The sequence below is a fragment of the Lagopus muta genome, chromosome W, assembly GCF_023343835.1.
Source record: "Lagopus muta isolate bLagMut1 chromosome W, bLagMut1 primary, whole genome shotgun sequence".
Taxonomy (NCBI): domain Eukaryota; kingdom Metazoa; phylum Chordata; class Aves; order Galliformes; family Phasianidae; genus Lagopus; species Lagopus muta.
In genome coordinates this window covers 165,421-185,576 of record NC_064471.1, presented here as the reverse complement: position 1 = coordinate 185,576, position 20,156 = coordinate 165,421, and the positions used below count along the sequence as shown (strand labels likewise).

Genomic DNA, 20,156 nt, shown 5'->3' with positions numbered 1-20,156 from the left:
TTCCCCCCCCTGACTGAGGGCAGGGCCCCTCTATTCATTACCTGTGGTAACTGGAGCAACTGCACTGGTGGTAGATCTGCCTTGTAATTCTTTCACCTGGGCTTGTAGTACAGGAGTAGGTTGACCGTGCCACTTCCCCATGTCTTCTCCATGGTCACGTAGGTAATACCATAAGGTAATTCGCGGTGTATTATTCCTTACTTGAGCCGGAGAGCGTCTGCCTCTAACAGCTGAGATTTTTGATCGTGCACGTAAGAAGGAAGGTTCATCGTCTTTAGTTAGGTGGGCTCGCAAAAATTTCACCGTCTCCTTCACCTCCTTCATCTCCTTCATTAGACTCTTTTGATTATCCTGATCTTCATCAAGCGTTTCTGATACTGCTACAGGTTTGTCACGGTTAATCAGTTGAGACACTTGCTCTGTCATTCTTGATATTGCAGCAACGGCAGAATGAATTGGGGACAGCAGTTGTTCGTAGTTTTGAAGCGTAACAATTAATTCATAAACTAAGGGTGTTCTCTGTTGTTCCTGGTATCTGTCACACGCTGACGTTAGTGTAGCGGCATATTTGTCCGGCGCTGTTGTCACGATTTTCTGCCATATCTCAGGCGTTGTCCTCACTCTTTCAGGGTCGCAGTTTTGGTGTGGTTGGTTAGGAACAAAGTCAGGGTCATACAACATTTCCACCACGCCTATTTCCCTCAAATACTGGATACCCTTTTCAACTGTATCCCATTTTTTCATCGCAATCTTCAAGCCATTTTTGAAGGGATACTTTTCCTTCACGGCTATTAACACTCGTTCCCAGAGGGAGGCAGCCTCATCCGAACATCGACTAATTCCTCCATCAATAGCTGGATCTCTGGCAATGGCACCTAGTTGGCGAGCTTCATTACCATCCAGAGACAAGCTATGGGCCCCACTGTCCCAACAGCGAACCAACCAGGAAACAATACTTTCATTCAGGCGCCGTGTGAACTCCTTTCTTGAACCTTGGATTTCAGTCATCTTTAGAGGCCGGTGAGTAGTAATAGAGACTTCCTCTTCATCACTCTCTTCTGCATGTCTCTTAGTTTTCGCTTTTGCCTTTCGCGATGGTGGTGGTTCTGAGGAGGGCCCCTTGCCTGGATCTTCCTCCTCCTCCTCCTCTTCTTCTCTTTTTCGTTCAAGACGCGAAGACACTCGTTTCCATTTCTTGCCCTCCACAGGAGCAACCGGTATTGTTACTGGTGTCTCCTGTGATTGATTAGATTTGACTTGGGGATTTTCCCCTTTGGCTTGAACCTCAGCTCGGAAACTCTCTCTCTCCAGAATGGTATTATATAGGGCACGGTAAGCACAAGCCAAACCCCAAATAAGTTGTACCTCCTTAGATTTATGTAAGCCACATAGTCCCTGACTCAAATACTGGCTTAGTTTCTCAGGATCCCACAGGTGTTCAAGAGTAAAATCCCATGACACTGCGGGTCCCCATGCTTCTAAGACCTTTCCTAAAACTCTCCATATTCCCTGCCAGTCATCATTCTCTAGTTTTGGAAGAGACTCCTTTCCCTTAATACGAATGCATAGGAATACATTCAGGAAAATTGATGACGCGAACAACAACACGGGTATTAATTCAGGATTCAAAAAATGTTTGACAAACCGAGAAGAAAACCCGGAGACTGGTCTGAACATCGTGTTGTTTGTAAAATTAGCTATTCCATTTGGGATGTAGTTGTTTGTGAAATTAGCCATTCCTTCTGGGATGTAGTTGTTTGAGAAATTAGCCATTCCTTCTGGGATGTAGATGTCAAAGTTCAAATCATACCACATTGCAAATAGGTAAAACATAGGCGTCTCCATCAGTGTCATTAGGTAGCTATATATGGTTGCAATTCCACAACACATAATTATGAGCTGGATTATTGGCCAGTAGGTTGTGAATAACACCATTGCTTTTAATCCTTTACCCAGCACCCCCACGATAACGAGTGGGTTCATTGCTGATGCTAGCTAAAAAAGGGTTAATGAATTGAAGCTAACAAGAGGAGGGAAAAAAAAGAAAAAAAGGCACTACTCAGACGAAGTAGTGCTCAAAGTTTACAAATATCCCAGAACACTGGCAGTACGCCTAATCTTTCAAGGTCAGGTTTTCCAGCACAGAAACCTGAACTACTGATAATGCTCCCTGTCATGGTTCTATGTTTTTTGTTTTTGTTTTTGGGTTTCAGTATTCCACATCAAAACATCATGTAGTGTACGGGGCATTAAAGTGTCACTGCCCAATCCCAGCTACCTATCCCTGTACATTACAGAAGTCACGGGATCTGGCCCTTCCGGGTGGGGGGGGCGCTCTCTTGCTGCCTGGCAGTGGGTGCTGGAGGGTGCTTTCCTAGCCGTTCCAAGCTTTCCAGGTTTGAATCGGTCCCGGGCTCTCTCTCTCTCATCTTGTCTGATTTATTAATCTCAATTGCAATTAAATTGTATCTATTGTGTTATCTTGTATTCCAATATTATAGTAAAATAAGTTTTCCTCCATAGATTGTTGCCGCTGTTCTTTTCCTCCCTTCCTTCCTTCCCATTTTTGTGGGACTGGGGTGGGGAGGGGGGAGGGCAGAGGCCTGTCGCCCCTGTCACGGACATAGATTGATCTGGTCAAATCCGTGACAGATTTTTGGCGCCCAACGTGGGGCTCGACTGCTTTTTAACTTTTTGAACGAATCTCTTTTTTTTCTCTGCTCTTAGAGAGCTTCGTTAGGGAGCATTATCAGTAGTTCAGGTTTCTGTGCTGGAAAACCTGACCTTGAAAGATTAGGCGTACTGCCAGTGTTCTGGGATATTTGTAAACTTTGAGCACTACTTAGTCTGAGTAGTGCCTTTTTTCTTTTTTTTTTCCCTCCTCTTGTTAGTTTCAATTCATTAACCCTTTTTTAGCAAGCACCAGCGATGAACCCACTCGTTATCGTGGGGGTGCTGGGTAAAGGATTTAAAGCAATGGTGTTAGTCACAACCTACTGGCCAATAATCCATCTCACACTTGTGTGTTTTGGAATTGCATCCGTATATAACTATCTAAGGGCACTGATGGAGACACCTATGTTTTACCTATTTGCAATGTGGTATGATTTGAACTTTGACATCTACATTCCAGAAGGAATGGCTAATTTCACAAACAACTACATCCCAGAAGGAATGGCTAATTTCACAAACAACTACATCCCAAATGGAATAGCTAATTTTACAAACAACACGATGTTCAGACCAGTCTCCGGGTTTTCTTCTCGGTTTGTCAAACGTTTTTTGAATCCTGAATTAATAGTCATGTTGGTGTGCGTGTCATCAATTCTCCTGAATGTATTCTTTATTTGTAATAAGGGGAAGGAGTCTTCTCCAAAACTAGAGAATGATGACTGGCAGGGGATATGGAGAGGTTTAGGAAAGGTCTTAGAAGCATGGGGACCCGCAGTGTCATGGGATTTTACTCTTGAACACCTGTGGGATCCTGAGAAACTAAGCCAGTATTTGAGTCAGGGACTATGCGGCTTACATAAATCTAAGGAGGTACAACTTATTTGGGGTTTGGCTTGTGCTTACCGTGCCCTATATAATACCATTCGGGAGAGAGAGAGTTTCCGAGCTGAGGTTCAAGCCAAAGGGGAAAATCCCCAAGTCAAATCTAATCAATCACAGGAGACACCAGTAACAATACCGGTTGCTCCTGTGGAGGGCAAGAAATGGAAACGAGTGTCTTCGCGTCTTGAACGAAAAAGAGAAGAAGAGGAGGAGGAGGAGGAAGATCCAGGCGAGGGGCCCTCCTCAGAACCACCACCATCGCGAAAGGCAAAAGCGAAAACTAAGAGACATGCAGAAGAGAGTGATGAAGAGGAAGTCTCTATTACTACTCGCCGGCCTCTAAAGATGACTGAAATCCAAGGTTCAAGAAAGGAGTTCACACGGCGCCTGAATGAAAGTATTGTTTCCTGGTTGGTTCGCTGTTGGGACAGTGGGGCCCATAGCTTGTCTCTGGATGGTAATGAAGCTCGCCAACTAGGTGCCATTGCCAGAGATCCAGCTATTGATAGAGGAATTAGTCGATGTTCGGATGAGGCTGCCTCCCTCTGGGAACGAGTGTTAACAGCTGTGAAGGAAAAGTATCCCTTCAAAAATAGCTTGAAGATTGCAATGAAAAAATGGGATACAGTTGAAAAGGGTATCCAGTATTTGAGGGAAATAGGCGTGGTGGAAATGTTGTATGACCCTGACTTTGTTCCTAACCACCCACAACAAAACCGCGACCCTGAAAGAGTGAGGACAACGCCTGAGATATGGCAGAAAATTGTGACAACAGCGCCGGACAAATATGCCGCTACACTAACGTCAGCGTGTGACAGATACCAGGAACAACAGAGAACGCCCTTAATTTATGAATTAATTGTTACGCTTCAAAACTACGAACAATTGCTGTCTCCAATTCATTCTGCCGTTGCTGCAATATCAAGAATGACAGAGCAAGTGTCTCAACTGATTAACCGTGACAAACCTGTAGCAGTATCAGAGACGCTGGATGAAGATCAGGATAATCAAATGAGTCTAGCGAAGGAGGTGAAGGAGATGAAGGAGATAATCCGAGCCCACCTAACTAAAGACGATAAACCTTCCTTCTTACGTGCACGATCAAAAATCTCAGCTGTTAGAGGCAGACGCTCTCCGGCTCAAGTAAGGAATAATGCACCGCGAATTACCTTATGGTATTACCTACGTGACCATGGAGAAGACATGGGGAAGTGGCACGGTCAACCTACTCCTGTACTACGAGCCCGGGTGAAAGAATTACAAGGCAGATCTACCACCAGTGCAGTTGCTCCAGTTACCACAGGTAATGAATAGAGGGGCCCTGCCCTCAGTCAGGGGGGGGAAAGGGATAATAGAGTATATTGGACTGTGTGGATTCGATGGCCTGGCACATCAGAACCACTGAAATATAAGGCCCTGGTGGACACTGGTGCACAGTGCACTCTGATGCCCTCGAGTCATGAAGGGACAGAATCAATCCATATTTCTGGAGTGACCGGGGGCTCTCAAGAATTGACTGTGTTGGAGGCCGAGATAAGCCTCACTGGTAAGGACTGGCAAAAACATCCTATTGTGACGGGCCCAGGGGCTCCATGTATACTAGGTATTGATTATCTCAGAAGGGGGCATTTCAAGGATCCTAAGGGGTATCGATGGGCCTTTGGAATAGCTGCTGTGGACACAGACAACATTAAGCAGCTGTCTGTTTTGCCTGGCCTGTCAGAAGATCCATCTGTTGTGGGGCTGCTGCGAGTAAAAGAGCAACAGGTAGCAATTGCTACAAAAGTGGTGCACAGGCGTCAGTACCGCACCAACAGGGATTCTTTGCTCCCCATTCATAAGTTAATTCGTCAACTAGAGAGCCAGGGAGTGATCAGCAAAACTCACTCGCCTTTTAACAGCCCCATATGGCCAGTGCGTAAAGCCAGTGGAGAATGGAGGCTGACGGTGGACTACCGTGGCCTGAATGAAGTCACACCCCCACTGAGTGCTGCTGTGCCGGACATGTTAGAACTCCAGTATGAACTGGAGTCAAAAGCGGCCAAATGGTATGCCACCATTGACATTGCTAATGCCTTCTTTTCCATCCCTTTGGCCAAAGAATGTAAGCCACAGTTTGCTTTCACATGGAGGGGCATTCAGTATACCTGGAACCGTTTGCCCCAGGGGTGGAAACACAGCCCGACCATTTGCCATGGGTTGATTCAAACTGTATTGGAACAGGGCAGCGCTCCTGAGCACCTGCAGTACATTGATGACATCATTGTGTGGGGCGATACAGCACAAGAAGTCTTCACAAAAGGAGAGAGGATGATCCAAATTCTTCTGAGTGCTGGTTTTGCTATTAAGCGAAGCAAAGTGAAAGGACCTGCCCAGGAGATTCAGTTCCTAGGTATAAAGTGGCAAGATGGCCGTCGTCACATTCCGACAGACGTGATCGACAAAATCACTGCTATGTCTCCACCCACTAGCAAAAGAGAGACACAATCTTTTCTGGGTGCAGTGGGCTTTTGGAGAATGCATGTTCCAAACTACAGCCTCATTGTAAGCCCCCTTTATTATGTGACGCGAATGAGAAATGAGTTTACATGGGAACCTGAGCAGCAGCAGGCTTTTGAACAGATTAAACAGGAGATAGCCCGTGCCGTGGCCCTAGGACCAGTACGAACGGGGCAGGGTATAAAGAACATCCTCTACACTGCTGCTGGAGAGAACGGTCCCACTTGGAGTTTGTGGCAAAGAGCCTCAGGAGAGACCCGAGGTCGACCCCTGGGATTCTGGAGTCGGGCATACAGAGGGTCTGAAGAGCACTACACTCCAACTGAGAGGGAGATCTTAGCTGCATATGAGGGGGTTCGGGCTGCTTCCGAAGTAGTCGGTACTGAAACACAGCTCCTTCTGGCACCTCGACTGCCAGTGCTGAACTGGATGTTTAAAGGAAAGGTTCCCTCCACCCATCATGCTACTGATGCCACTTGGAGTAAGTGGATTGCACTGATTACACAACGAGCACGGATGGGGAACCTCAGCCGTCCAGGAATCCTAGAAGTCATCATGGACTGGCCTGAAGGTAAAAAGTTTGGAACACCACCAGCAGAAGAAGTATCACGTGCTAAAGAAGCCCCACCATACAATGAACTACCAGAGAATGAAAAGAAATATGCCCTGTTCACAGATGGATCGTGTCGTATTGTGGGAAAGCATCGCAGATGGAAATCTGCTGTGTGGAGCCCCACACGACAAGTTGCAGAGGCCACTGAAGGGAAAGGCGAATCAAGCCAATTTGCAGAGGTAAAGGCTGTCCAACTGGCCTTAGATGTCGCTGAACGGGAGAGGTGGCCAATGCTCTATCTTTACACTGACTCATGGATCGTAGCAAATGCCTTATGGGGGTGGTTACAGCAGTGGGAGCAAAATAACTGGCAAAGAAGGGGTAAACCTATTTGGGCTGCTGAACTGTGGAAAGACATTGCTGCCCGAACAAAGAATATGGTTGTGAAGGTGCGCCATGTAGATGCTCATGTGCCCAAGAGTCGGGCTACTGAAGAACAGCAAAATAACCATCAGGTAGACCGAGCTGCCAGAATTGAGGTGGCTCAAATAGACCTGGACTGGCAGAACAAGGGTGAATTATTTCTGGCTCGGTGGGCCCATGAGACCTCAGGTCATCAAGGGAGAGATGCAACATACAAATGGGCTAGAGACCGAGGGGTGGACTTAACTATGGATGCCATTGCACAGGTTATTCATAACTGTGAAACATGTGCCATCATCAAACAAGCCAAGAGGATGAAACCTCTGTGGGAGGAAGGGCGATGGCAAAAGTACAAATATGGGGAGGCATGGCAGGTTGATTATATCACCTTGCCACGATCTCGCAATGGTAAGCATTATGTGCTTACTATGGTGGAGGCAACCACTGGGTGGCTTGAAACATATGCAGTATCCCATGCTACTGCCCGAAACACCATACTGGGTCTCGAGAAACAAGTCCTGTGGCGACACGGCACCCCAAAAAGGATTGAGTCAGATAATGGGACTCATTTCAAAAATTCTCTTGTAAATACTTGGGCCAAAGATCATGGCATCGAGTGGATTTACCATATTCCCTATCATGCACCAGCCTCTGGTAAAATTGAACGATACAATGGATTGTTAAAAACGATGCTAAAAGCACTGGGTGGCGGAACATTTAAGCACTGGGAGAAGCATTTGGCAGAAGCCACCTGGTTAGTCAATACCAGAGGATCTATTAATCGTGATGGTCCTAACCAATCCAGTTCCCTACATACCGTAGAGGGAGATAAAGTCCCTGTTGTACATGTAAAGAACATGTAAGGAAAGGCAGTTTGGGTTCTTCCAGCTTCTGGAAAGGGCAAACCTCTCCGTGGTACAGTTTTTGCCCAGGGACCAGGATCCACTTGGTGGGTAATGCAGAAGAATGGGGATGTCCAGTGAGTACCACAAGGAAACTTAACGCCGGGGGAGTGCAGTTACTAATTCTATGTATATGTATATAGCCATGTGTGCATTTTAATCATTTTTTGTTTGTTTGTATATATGTATATATATTTTAAGCATGATGTAACGATGTAGAATAAGGGGTGGAATGTCATGGTTCTATGTTTTTTGTTTGTTTTTTTTTTGTTTTTGGGTTTCAGTATTGCACATCAAAACATCATGTAGTGTACGGGGCATTAAAGTGTCACTGCCCCAATTCCAAGTACCTATCCCTGTACATTACAGAAGTCACGGGATCTGGCCCTTCCGGGTGGGGGGGGGGGGGGGGGGGGGGGGCTCTCTTGCTGCCTGGCAGTGGGTGCTGGAGGGTGCTTTCCTAGCCGTTCCAAGCTTTTCAGGTCTGACTGGGTCCCGGGAACTCTCCCTCTCTCACCTTGTCTGATTTATTCATCTCAATTTCAATTAAATTGTATCTATTGTGTTATCTTGTATTCCGATATTATAGTAAAATAAGTTTTCCTCCATAGATTGTTGCCGCTGTTCTTTTCCTCCCTTCCTTCCTTCCCATTTTTGTGGGACTGGGGTGGGGAGGGGGGAGGGCAGAGGCCTGTCGCCCCTGTCACGGACATAGATTGATCTGGTCAAATCCGTGACACTCCCTAACGAAGCTCTCTAAGAGCAGAGAGAAAAAAAGATTTGTTCTAAAAGCTAAAAAGCAGTCTTGCCCCACGTTGGGAGCCAAAATCTGTCACGGAGTTGACCAGATCAATCTATGTCCGTAATAGGGGCGACAGGCCTCTGCCCTCCCCCCCCACCCCAGTCCCACAAAAATGGGAAGGAAGGAAGGGAGGAAAAGAACAGCGGCAACAATCTATGGAGGAAAACTTATTTTACTATAATATTGGAATACAAGATAACACAATAGATACAATTTAATTGAAATTGAGATAAATAAATCAGACAAGGTGAGAGAGGGAGAGTTCCCGGGACCGAGTCAAACCTGAAAAGCTTGGAACGGCTAGGAAAGCACCCTCCAGCACCCACTGCCAGGCAGCAAGAGAGCCCCCCCCCCCCCCCCCCCCCCACCCGGAAGGGCCAGATCCCGTGACTTCTGTAATGTACAGGGATAGGTACTTGGAATTGGGGCAGTGACACTTTAATGCCCCGTACACTACATGATTTTTTGATGTGGAATACTGAAACCCAAAAACAAAAAAAAACAAACAAAAAACATAGAACCATGACATGGGGGTGGCAGGAGCTGGCAGCTGGTGGGCGGGCTGCTGAGACAGCAGGGGTGGAGCCGGCGCATTCGTGGTGGATTTTAAACTCTCTCCTGCTGTGTGAAACGGTCACCGAATCACAGAATCACAGAATTGTAGGGGTTGTAAGAGATTTCCAGAGATCATCTTGCCCAACCCCCTTGCCAAAGCAGGTTCCCTACAGTAGGTTGCACTGGTAGGTATCCAGGCAGGTCTTGAACATCTCCAGAGAAGGAGTCACCACCACCTCCCTGGGCAGCCTGTTCCAGTGCTCCCTCACCCTCACTGTAAAGAAGTTCTTGCGCATGTTTGTGCGGAACTTCCTATGCTGCTGTTTCCAGCCGTTTCCCCTTGTCCAGGTGATGTCTTACCAGAGTAGAGTAGAGGGGGAGGATCATCTTTTTTGACCTGCTGGACACGCTCTTTTTAATGCACCCCAGTAAGCCCTTGGTCTTTTGGGTCACAAGGGCACACTGCTGGCTCATGGCCAACCTGTCGTCCACCAGGACACCCAGGTCCCTTTCCGCAGTGCTCCCCTCCAGCAGGTCATCCCCCAGCCTGTACTGGTGCATGGAATTATTCCTCCCCAGATGCAAGACTCTACACTTGCTTTTGTTAAACCTCATCCGGTTTTTTTCTGCCCAGCTCTCCAGCCTATCCAGGTCTTGCTGAATGGCAACACAGCCTTCAGGTGTGTCAGCCAATCCTCCCAACTTCGTATCATCAGCAAATTTGCTGAGGGTGGCTATTATCCCCTCATCAAGGTCATTGATGAAGATGTTGAACAAGACCGGACCCAGCACAGACCCCTGAGGAACACCGCTAGTTACAGGCCTCCAACCGGACTGTGCACCACCAACAACGACCCTCTGTGCTCTGCCAGTCAGCCAGTTCTCAACCCACCTCACTGTCCACTCATCTATCCCGCACTTCCTCAGCTTTGTTATAAGGATGTCGTGGGGGACAGTCGTGCCGTGGGGGTCATTGCTGCGCAGGCCAAATTCAGGGCAGGTAAGACAGCACTGGGCATTGGAGCTAAAGCCAAGAAGGATGTCCAAAAAGCTCTTTTTAGAGCTGTTTTGAACCAGCAAAACCACGGTGCTGGGGGTGGCAGCAGCGGGCTGCTGGTGGGCGGGCTGCTGAGACAGCAGGGGTAGAGCCGGCACATTAGCGGTAGAGTTTAAACACTCTCCTGCCATGTGAAACTGCCGTTGCACGGAGCCCAGCTTCAGGGCAGGTACGACTGCACTGGGCAATGGCGCTAAAGCCAAAAAAGCCAAGAAGAACGTCCAAAAAACTCTTTTTAGAGCTGTTTTGAACCAGCAAAAGCACCGTTCTTTTGGGGGTGGTAGCAGCTGGCAGCTGGTGGGCAGGCTGCTGAGACAGCAGGGGTGGAGCCGGCACATTCGCGGTAGAGTTTGAACCCTCTCCTGCTGTGTGAAACGGGCGTTGCTGCGGAGACCAGCTTCAGGGCAGGTAAGACGGCACTGGGCAAGGGAGCTAAAGCCAAAAAAGCCAACAAGGCCGTCCAAAAAGCTCTTGTTAGAGCTGTTTTGAACCAGCAAAAGCACTGTGCTGGTGCTGGGGGTGGCAGCTGCTGGCAGCTGGTGGGCGCGCTGCTGACACAGCAGGGGTGGAGCCGGCACATTCGCGGTAGAGTTTAAACACTCTGCTGTCGTGTGTAACGGTCGTTGCTGCGGAGACCAGCTTCAGGGCAGGTAAGACGGCACTGGGCAAGGGAGCTAAAGCCAAAAAAGCCAAGAAGGCCGTCCATAAAGCGCTTTTCATAGTTGTTTTGAACCAGCAAAAGCACTGTGTTGGGGGTGGCAGCAGCTGGCAGCTGGTGGGTGGGCTGCTGAGACAGTAGGGGTGGAGCCGGCGCCGCCTCCCCTTATCTCTGTGATTAACCTTGACCTTTTTCTGTGAGGCTAAAAGCAGTCCCTGGGAGCTAGCTCCCGCCCACTTAGCATACTTAGCGTACCTGGTGAAAAAAGGGTGTTGCTGCCCACTACTAGCTGCTAACAAGGAGTGCTGGCAGTGTGTGAGTGCAGCCCTCGCTGCCCATTGCCGCACCGGTAGGTGAGGAAGGTTGGTCTTGTGGCAGGACACATAATTGTTCTTGTCCTTGTTCAGGTGACCTCTCTCCCACTCGTTGACCCAGTGACTGTAAGTTCAAACATGGTTTCTATCAGTTGTCGGGCATGCTCCAACAAGTCTGTGGTGACCCAGACAGAGGGACTGCCCAGAACTGCAGCGGTTCAAGTCTCTGGCTGCAGGGAGTGCCTGACTTCTGCTGCTGGGGGACGATGGGAGGGATGCCACCTGCGTGAGGTGCAAACAGTTGGATGAGCTGCTCAGCCTTGTGGTAGGGCTTAGGGAGGAGGTGGAGCGGTTAAGATCCATTAGGGACTGCGAGAGGGTGATAGACTGGTGGTGTAACTCTCTGTGAGAAACAAGCAGAGATTGCAACCCCCAGCCTGTAGTGGACTCTCTGCCTTACTGTAGTCAAACCGAGAGAGCTGACTTGGGAGGAGAAGAGGAATGGCAGCATGTCCCACCTCAGCGATGCAGGCGGTGCCCTCCCCGACCTACCTTGGTTCCTTAGGTGCCCCTAAGTAATAGGTTTGAAACCCTGGAACTGGAGGGTGAGGAGGCTGAGAATGAGGTGGTGGAACAGCCTCTGAGCTTTGCTAAGGAGAGGCGGTCAGCTCCATGCTTGAAGACCGCCTCTTCTGGTAAAGAAAGGAGGGTCATAGTTGTAGGTGATTCCCTTCTAAAAGGAACTGAGGGCCCGATATGTCGTCCTGACCCCACCCGGAGGGAAGTGTGCTGCCTCCCTGGGGCACGGGTCAGGGACATCTCTAGAAAGCTGCCTGGGCTTATTCGCCCGTCTGACTACTGCCCCTTATTGGTAGTTCAGGTTGGCAGTGATGATGCTGCCAAGAGAAGCCTAAGGGCTATCAGGAATGACTTCAAGGGTCTGGGGAGGGTACTGGATGGTGCGGGAGTGCAGGTGGTCTTCTCTTCTATCCCTTCAGTGGCGGGGAAGGACTCTGAGAGGATCATAAAAGCCCTCCTCATCAATAAATGGCTTAGAGGCTGGTGCAGGCAGAAGAACTGTTTTTTTTGACCATGGGGCAATTTACTCAGCTCCTGGCATGACGGCTGCAGATGGAGCTCAACTGTCTGCAAGGGGTAAAAGGATCCTAGCTCAGGAGCTGGCGGGCCTCATTGAAAGGTCTTTAAACTAGGTAAGAAGGGGGAAGGGGACAAAATGAGGACTGCTGAGGTTCAGGTATTTCAAGGTTCAAAAGTGAACTTGATGGGTGACGAGGGTGGAGTTCGAAGGGATGGAGTGTGGCAGGGGAATGCTGCCTCCCTGAAGTGTCTATACACTAATGCGCGCAGTATGGGAAATAAACAGGAAGAGTTGGAGATCTGCGTGCGGTCACATGGCTACAATCTCATTGCGATCATGGAGACGTGGGACAGCTCGCATGACTGGAATGTTGTCATGGAGGGCTATGTGCTTTTTAGGGAAGATCGGCCGGTGAGGCGGGGTGGTGGAGTTGCTCTTTATGTAAGAGAGCAGCTTGAATGTATTGAACTCCACCTGGGGGAGAGTGGCGTAGCAGTGGAGAGCTTGTGGGTAAGAATCAAGGGGCGGGCTGGTATGGCTGACACCGTTGTGGGTGTGTGCTACAGGCCCCCTGATCAGGAGGAAGAGGTTGATGAGGCCTTCCACAAACAGTTGGAAGCAGCGTCACGATCCCAGGCGCTGGTGCTTATGGGGGACTTCAATTATCCAGATATTTGCTGGAAAAGCAATGTGGCTAGGCATGCGCGGTCCAGACGGTTCCTGCAATGTGTTGAAGACAACTTCCTGACGCAGGTGGCTGAGGAATCGACAAGGAGAGGGGTACTGCTGGACCTTATTCTCACTAATAGAGAAGGGCTTGTCAGGGAGGTAAAGGTCGGGGGCAGCTTGGGTTGTAGTGACCACGAGATGGTGGAGTTCAAGATCCTGAGTGGAAAAAGTGAAGCAAAAAGTAGGATTGCTATCCTGGACTTCAGGAGAGCCAACTTCGATCTCTTCCGGGGCCTACTTGGAGCTGTCTCATGGGCTAGGGTGTTGGAAGGCAAGGGGGCCTGTGAGAGCTGGTCGGCATTTAAGCAGCTCTTCTTCCAAGCTCAGGATCGGTGTGTCCCTGTGAGGAAGAAATGGGGAAAGGGTGGCAGGAGACCTGTGTGGATGAGCAAGGAGCTCGTGCACAAACTCAAAGGAAAGAAGGCCCATGAAATGTGGAAAAAGGGTCTGACTACTTGGGAAGAATACAGGAATGTTGTCAGGGTCTGCAGGGATGCGACAAGGAAGGCTAAAGCCCGCCTGGAATTAAATCTGGCGAAGGGAATAAAGGATAATAAAAAAGGTTTTTTCAAGTACACTAACAGTAAAAGGAAGACTAGGGAGAATGTGGCTCCCCTGCTAAGTGACGGGGGTGTTCTGGTAACAGGGGATGCTGAGAAGGCGGAGATACTGAATGCCTTCTTTGCTTCTGTTTTCAGTGAAAAAGCTCCCCCTCGGGAATCTGAGACCAATTCCCCAGATCCTCTCACTAACCTCCAGGAAGACCTCCGTTCTGTCAGGGAAGAGGTGGTCCGGGAGCGCCTAGGCAACATCAATGTTCACAAATCCATGGGACCCGATGGGATTCATCCAGGGGTGCTGAGGGAGCTGGCAGAGGTGATTGCTGAACCGCTTTCTGTCATCTTTGAGAAGTCTTGGAAGACGGGGGAGGTGCCTGAAGACTGGAAGATAGCCAACGTCACCCCGGTGTTCAAAAAAGGCAAGAAGGAAGACCCAGGAAATTATAGGCCAGTCAGCCTCACCTCTGTCCCTGGAAAGGTGATGGAACAGCTTGTGCTGGATGTCATCTCCAGACAACTGGAAGAAGAGGAGGTTATCAGGAGTAGTCAGCACGGGTTCACAAGGGGGAGGTCGTGCTTGACCAACCTGGTAGCCTTCTATGATGTTGTCTCTGGCTGGGTGGATAGGGGGAGAGCAGTGGATGTAGTCTACCTTGATTTCAGCAAGGCATTTGATGCTGTCCCGCACGACATCCTTATAACAAAGCTGAGGAAGTGTGGGATAGATGAGTGGATAGTGAGGTGGGTTGAGAACTGGCTGACTGGCAGAGCACAGAGGGTCGTTGTTGGTGGTGCAGAGTCCGGTTGGAGGCCTGTAACTAGCGGTGTTCCTCAGGGGTCTGTGCTGGGTCCGGTCTTGTTCAACATCTTCATCAATGACCTTGATGAGGGGATAATGGCCACCCTCAGCAAATTTGCTGATGATACGAAGTTGGGAGGATTGGCTGACACACCTGAAGGCTGTGTTGCCATTCAGCAAGACCTGGATAGGCTGGAGAGCTGGGCAGAAAAAAACCGGATGAGGTTTAACAAAAGCAAGTGTAGAGTCTTGCATCTGGGGAGGAATAATTCCATGCACCAGTACAGGCTGGGGGATGACCTGCTGGAGGGGAGCACTGCGGAAAGGGACCTGGGTGTCCTGGTGGACGACAGGTTGGCCATGAGCCAGCAGTGTGCCCTTGTGGCCAAAAAGGCCAATGGCTTACTGGGGTGCATTAAAAAGAGCGTGTTCAGCAGGTCGAGGGAGGTGATCCTCCCCATCTACTCTACCCTGGTAAGACCTCACCTGGAGTACTGCGTCCAGTTCTGGGCTCCCCAGTACAAAAAAGACAGGGATCTCTTGGAAAGAGTCCAGCAGAGGGCCACGAAGATGGTGAAGGGCCTGGAGCATCTCTCCTATGAAGAAAGGCTGAGTGAACTGGGCTTGTTCAGCCTTGAGAAAAGAAGACTGAGAGGGGACCTGATCCAGGTCTATAAATATCTACGGTGTGGGGGGCAGAATGGTGAGGCCAGACTCTTTTCAGCAGTATGTGGAGACAGGACAAGGGGAAATGGCTGGAAACTGCAGCATAGGAAGTTCCGTGCAAACATGCGCAAGAACTTCTTTACAGGGAGGGTGACGGAGCACTGGAACAGGCTGCCCAGGGAGGTGGTGGAGTCTCCTTCTCTGGAGATGTTCAAGACCTGCCTGGATGCCTACCTGTGCGACCTGGTGTAGGGAACCTGCTTTGGCAGGGGGGTTGGACTCGATGATCTCTGGAGGTCCCTTCCAACCCCTACAATTCTGTGATTCTGTGAAATATCCTAATAATTTTTGTCAGGACGGTATCTCTGATAAAAGCAGAATGTATTTGCGATTGCAGTGGCGGGCGTTCAAAACAGCGCACCTAAGGACACAACATGACAACCTTTATACCCTGTTTTCTCCCCCTTGCCTCCCCCCTCCCCTGATTCCCCAATGGCTGGGTACTCCAGGTTCACAATCTTATCAGAAGGTTGACATTTGCTATTTCATTTATTTGTTATCTGGTGCCAGTCAGTAGTCATCCTGTTGTTTCCAAGATGTCTCGGTGCTCTCCTTGTCCTATTGGTATGGTGATTTTCTTTAAAGTCATCATTGTTAAACAAAGAGCACTGGGGGATGATGTCAGGCCTTCCCAATGTCTCTTCAGGCGCTTCCTCAGGCATGCCATGGCTTGTTCTCTGGTTTGCTCTCGTGCAGGATATTCTTGAAGTGTGTATGACAAAATATACATATATACACCTATATACAGAGTGTGCGGTCCTGGGAAGGTTCGTCTATACGATAAGTGATGTAAACTTACCAGAGATCTTCCCCAAGTTAAGAAGAAGGACTCCCAAAAAAAACTATGATAGCAGAGATCATGAAATAAAAATAATACTACACTATTCTAATGCAGAAACAACATTTGATTCCCACAATTCCCCCCTTTTTCTTTTTTATACATTGTTGATTTCTGTAATCCCCTTTTTTTTCTTTTTAAGGTTTACTTTTATAGACATCTCCCTCATCTTCACTTTCTTTATCTCCCATCTCCTCTGATACCATCATTTTATCCAAATATGATAGCTCCATTAGTGCTTGCTTCACTAGTGCTCTCTCTATCAATCACTCTACTAGTCCCCTCGCAAAGGGGATATCGCAGCAATCAGTGGCTATCACGGCTCCTGCTGCTACTATCAAAGAAGTAAATGTGGATACAGTCACCCCTTCCATTCACCAAAGCAGGACTCCAACCATCCAGTGACAGAAGTATCTATTCCTGATTTTTCTGCCACTTCATTGACAAGGGTGGTACCAAGCCCTTGCAATGCCTTCGTTATTATGTCATCCAGAGCTGTGCCACTGGGATGAAGGTGCAACAACGGGTACCCAGCATTGCGTATACACTCTGGTATCATATCTTAGGACATCCTACTTGTGGCATCTAACTGTCCTGCAATTCCCTTTATTGCACTCTTTGTATAATTTGTAAATCTCCGTTGATTATAACAGATGTAGTTAATCCAATCTATATTCTTGTTGATCATCACCCACCAGGACAGTGACTCAAACCCTGCAACAGTTTGATTTCTTGCCTTAAAATCATCGGGGACAACAAGATTAAATCCTTAGCTTGCCCACGTACCAAACAACACTGATATGGAATGGCGTTTGTCACAAGAGATACATAAGTAGTGTCATGGTTCTATGTTTTTGTTTTGGTTTTGGCTCTCCAGCTCAAGTAAGGGATAATACACCGCGAATTGTCCTATGGTATTACCTACGTGACCATGGAGAAGACATGAGGAAGTGGCACGGTCAACCTACTGCGAGCACGGGTGAAAGAATTACAAGGCAGATCAACCACCAGTGCAGTTGCTCCAGTTACCACAGGTAATGAATAGAGGGGCCCTGCCCTCAGTCGGGGGGGGAAAGGGATAATAGAGTATATTGGACTGTGTGGATTCGATGGCCTGGCACATCAGAACCACTGAAATATAAGGCCCTGGTGGACACTGGTGCACAGTGCGCTCTGATGCCCTCGAGTCATGAAGGGACAGAATCAATCCATATTTCTGGAGTGACCGGGGGCTCTCAAGAATTGACTGTGTTGGAGGCTGAGATAAGCCTCACTGGTAAGGACTGGCAAAAACATCCTATTGTGACGGGCCCAGGGGCTCCATGTATACTAGGTATTGATTATCTCAGAAGGGGGCATTTCAAGGATCCTAAGGGGTATCGATGGGCCTTTGGAATAGCTGCTGTGGACACAGACAACATTAAGCAGCTGTCTGTTTTGCCTGGCCTGTCAGAAGATCCATCTGTTGTGGGGCTGCTGCGAGTAAAAGAGCAACACGTACCGATTGCTACAAAAACGGTGCACAGGCGGCAGTACCGCACCAACAGGGATTCTTTGCTCCCCATTCATAAGTTAATTCGCCAACTAGAGAGCCAGGGAGTAATCAGCAAAACTCACTCGCCTTTTAACAGCCCCATATGGCCAGTGCGTAAAGCCAGTGGAGAATGGAGGCTGACGGTGGACTACCGTGGCCTGAATGAAGTCACACCCCCACTTAGTGCTGCTGTGCCGGACATGTTAGAACTCCAGTATGAACTGGAGTCAAAAGCGGCCAAATGGTATGCCACCATTGACATTGCTAATGCCTTCTTTTCCATCCCTTTGGCCAAAGAATGTAAGCCACAGTTTGCTTTCACATGGAGGGGCATTCAGTATACCTGGAACCGTTTGCCCCAGGGGTGGAAACACAGCCCGACCATTTGCCATGGGTTGATCCAAACTGTATTGGAACAGGGCAGTGCTCCTGAGCACCTGCAGTACATTGATGACATCATTGTGTGGGGCGATACAGCAGAAGGAGTCTTCACGAAAGGAGAGCGAATAATCCAAATTCTTCTGCAAGCTGGTTTTGCTATTAAGCGTAGCAAAGTGAAAGGACCTGCCCAGGAGATTCAGTTCCTAAGTATAAAGTGGCAAGATGGCCGTCGTCACATCCCGACAGATGTGATCAACAAAATCACTGCTATGTCTCCACCCACTAGCAAAAGAGAGACACAATCTTTTCTGGGTGCAGGAGGCTTTTGGAGAATGCATGTTCCAAACTACAGCCTCATTGTAAGCCCCCTTTATTATGTGATGCGAATGAGAAATGAGTTTACATGGGGCCCTGAGTAGCAGCAGGCTTTTGAACAGATTAAACAGGAGATAGCCCGTGCCGTGGCCCTAGGGCCAGTACGGATGGGACAGGATGTAAAGAACATCCTCTATACTGCTGCTGGAGAGAACGGTCCCACTTGGAGTTTCTGGCAAAGAGCCTCAGGAGAGACCTGAGGCCCACCCCTGGGATTCTGGAGTCGAGCCTACAGGGGGTCGGAAGAGGGCTACACTCCAAATGCGAAGGAGATCTTAGCTGCTTATGAGGGGGTTTGGGCTGCTTCTGAAGTAGTCGGTACTGACACACAGCTCCTTCTGGCACCTCGACTGCCAGTGCTGAACTGGATGTTTAAAGGAAAGGTTCCCTCCACCCATCATGCTACTGATGCCACTTGGAGTAAGTGGATTGCACTGATTACACAACGAGCACGGATGGGGAACCTCAGCCGTCCAGGAATCCTAGAGGTCATCATGGACTGGCCTGAAGGTAAAAGTTTGGAACACCACCAGGAGAAGAAGTAGCTCGTGCTAAAGAGGCCCCCCCATACAATGAACTATCAGAGGATGAAAATAAATATGCCCTGTTCACAGATGGATCGTGTCGTATTGTGGGGAAGCATCGCAGATGGAAATCTGCTGTGTGGAGCCCCACACGACAAGTTGCAGAGGCCACTGAAGGGAAAGGAGAATCAAGCTAATTTGCAGAGGTAAAGGCTGTCCAACTGGCCTTAGATGTCGCTGAACGGGAGAGGTGGCCAATGCTCTATCTTTACACTGACTCATGGATCGTAGCAAATGCCTTATGGGGGTGGTTACAGCAGTGGGAGCAAAATAACTGGCAAAGAAGGGGTAAACCTATTTGGGCTGCTGAACTGTGGAAAGACATTGCTGCCCGAACAAAGAATATGGTTGTGAAGGTGCGCCATGTAGATGCTCATGTGCCCAAGAGTCGGGCTATTGAAGAACAGCAAAATAACCATCAGGTAGACCGAGCTGCCAGAATTGAGGTGGCTCAAATAGACCTGGACTGGCAGAACAAGGGTGAATTATTTCTGGCTCGGTGGGCCCATGAGACCTCAGGTCATCAAGGGAGAGATGCAACATACAAATGGGCTAGAGACCGAAGGGTGGACTTAACTATGGATGCCATTGCACAGGTTATTCATAACTGTGAAACATGTGCCATCATCAAACAAGCCAAGAGGATGAAACCTCTCTGGGAGGAAGGGCGATGGCAAAAGTACAAATATGGGGAGGCATGGCAGGTTGATTATATCACCTTGCCACGATCTCGCAATGGTAAGCATTATGTGCTTACTATGGTGGAGGCAACCACTGGGTGGCTTGAAACATATGCAGTACCCCATGCTACCGCCCGAAACACCATACTGGGTCTCGAGAAACAAGTCCTGTGGCGACATGGCACCCTGGAAAGAATTGAGTCAGATAATGGGACTCATTTCAAAAATTCTCTTGTAAATACTTGGGCCAAAGATCACGGCATTGAGTGGATTTACCATATTCCCTATCATGCACCAGCCTCTGGTAAAATTGAACGATACAATGGATTGTTAAAAACGATGCTAAAAGCACTGGGTGGCGGAACATTTAAGCACTGGGAGAAGCATTTGGCAGAAGCCACCTGGTTAGTCAATACCAGAGGATCTATCAATCGTGATGGTCCTAACCAACCCAGTTCCCTACATACCGTAGAGGGAGATAAAGTCCCCGTTGTACATGTAAAGAAAATATTAGGAAAGGCAGTTTGGGTTCT

General features: G+C 48.7%; 1 protein-coding gene across 1 annotated transcript; it reads left to right on the top strand.

Moving 5' to 3' along the window:
• Positions 1–2,180: 2,180 nt before the first annotated feature.
• Positions 2,181–17,174, top strand: LOC125686424 (uncharacterized). Its single transcript, XM_048930392.1, has 2 exons — positions 2,181–4,858; positions 17,104–17,174. The coding sequence occupies exons 1-2, from the start codon at positions 2,929–2,931 to the stop codon at positions 17,112–17,114; spliced, it is 1,941 nt and encodes a 646-aa protein (XP_048786349.1). The 5' UTR covers positions 2,181–2,928; the 3' UTR covers positions 17,115–17,174.
• Positions 17,175–20,156: the final 2,982 nt, after the last annotated feature.

Excerpts from the sequence above, each read along its gene's own strand:
- LOC125686424 (XM_048930392.1), top strand. The coding sequence starts at position 2,929 with ATGAACCCACTCGTTATCGTGGGGGTGCTGGGTAAAGGATTTAAAGCA.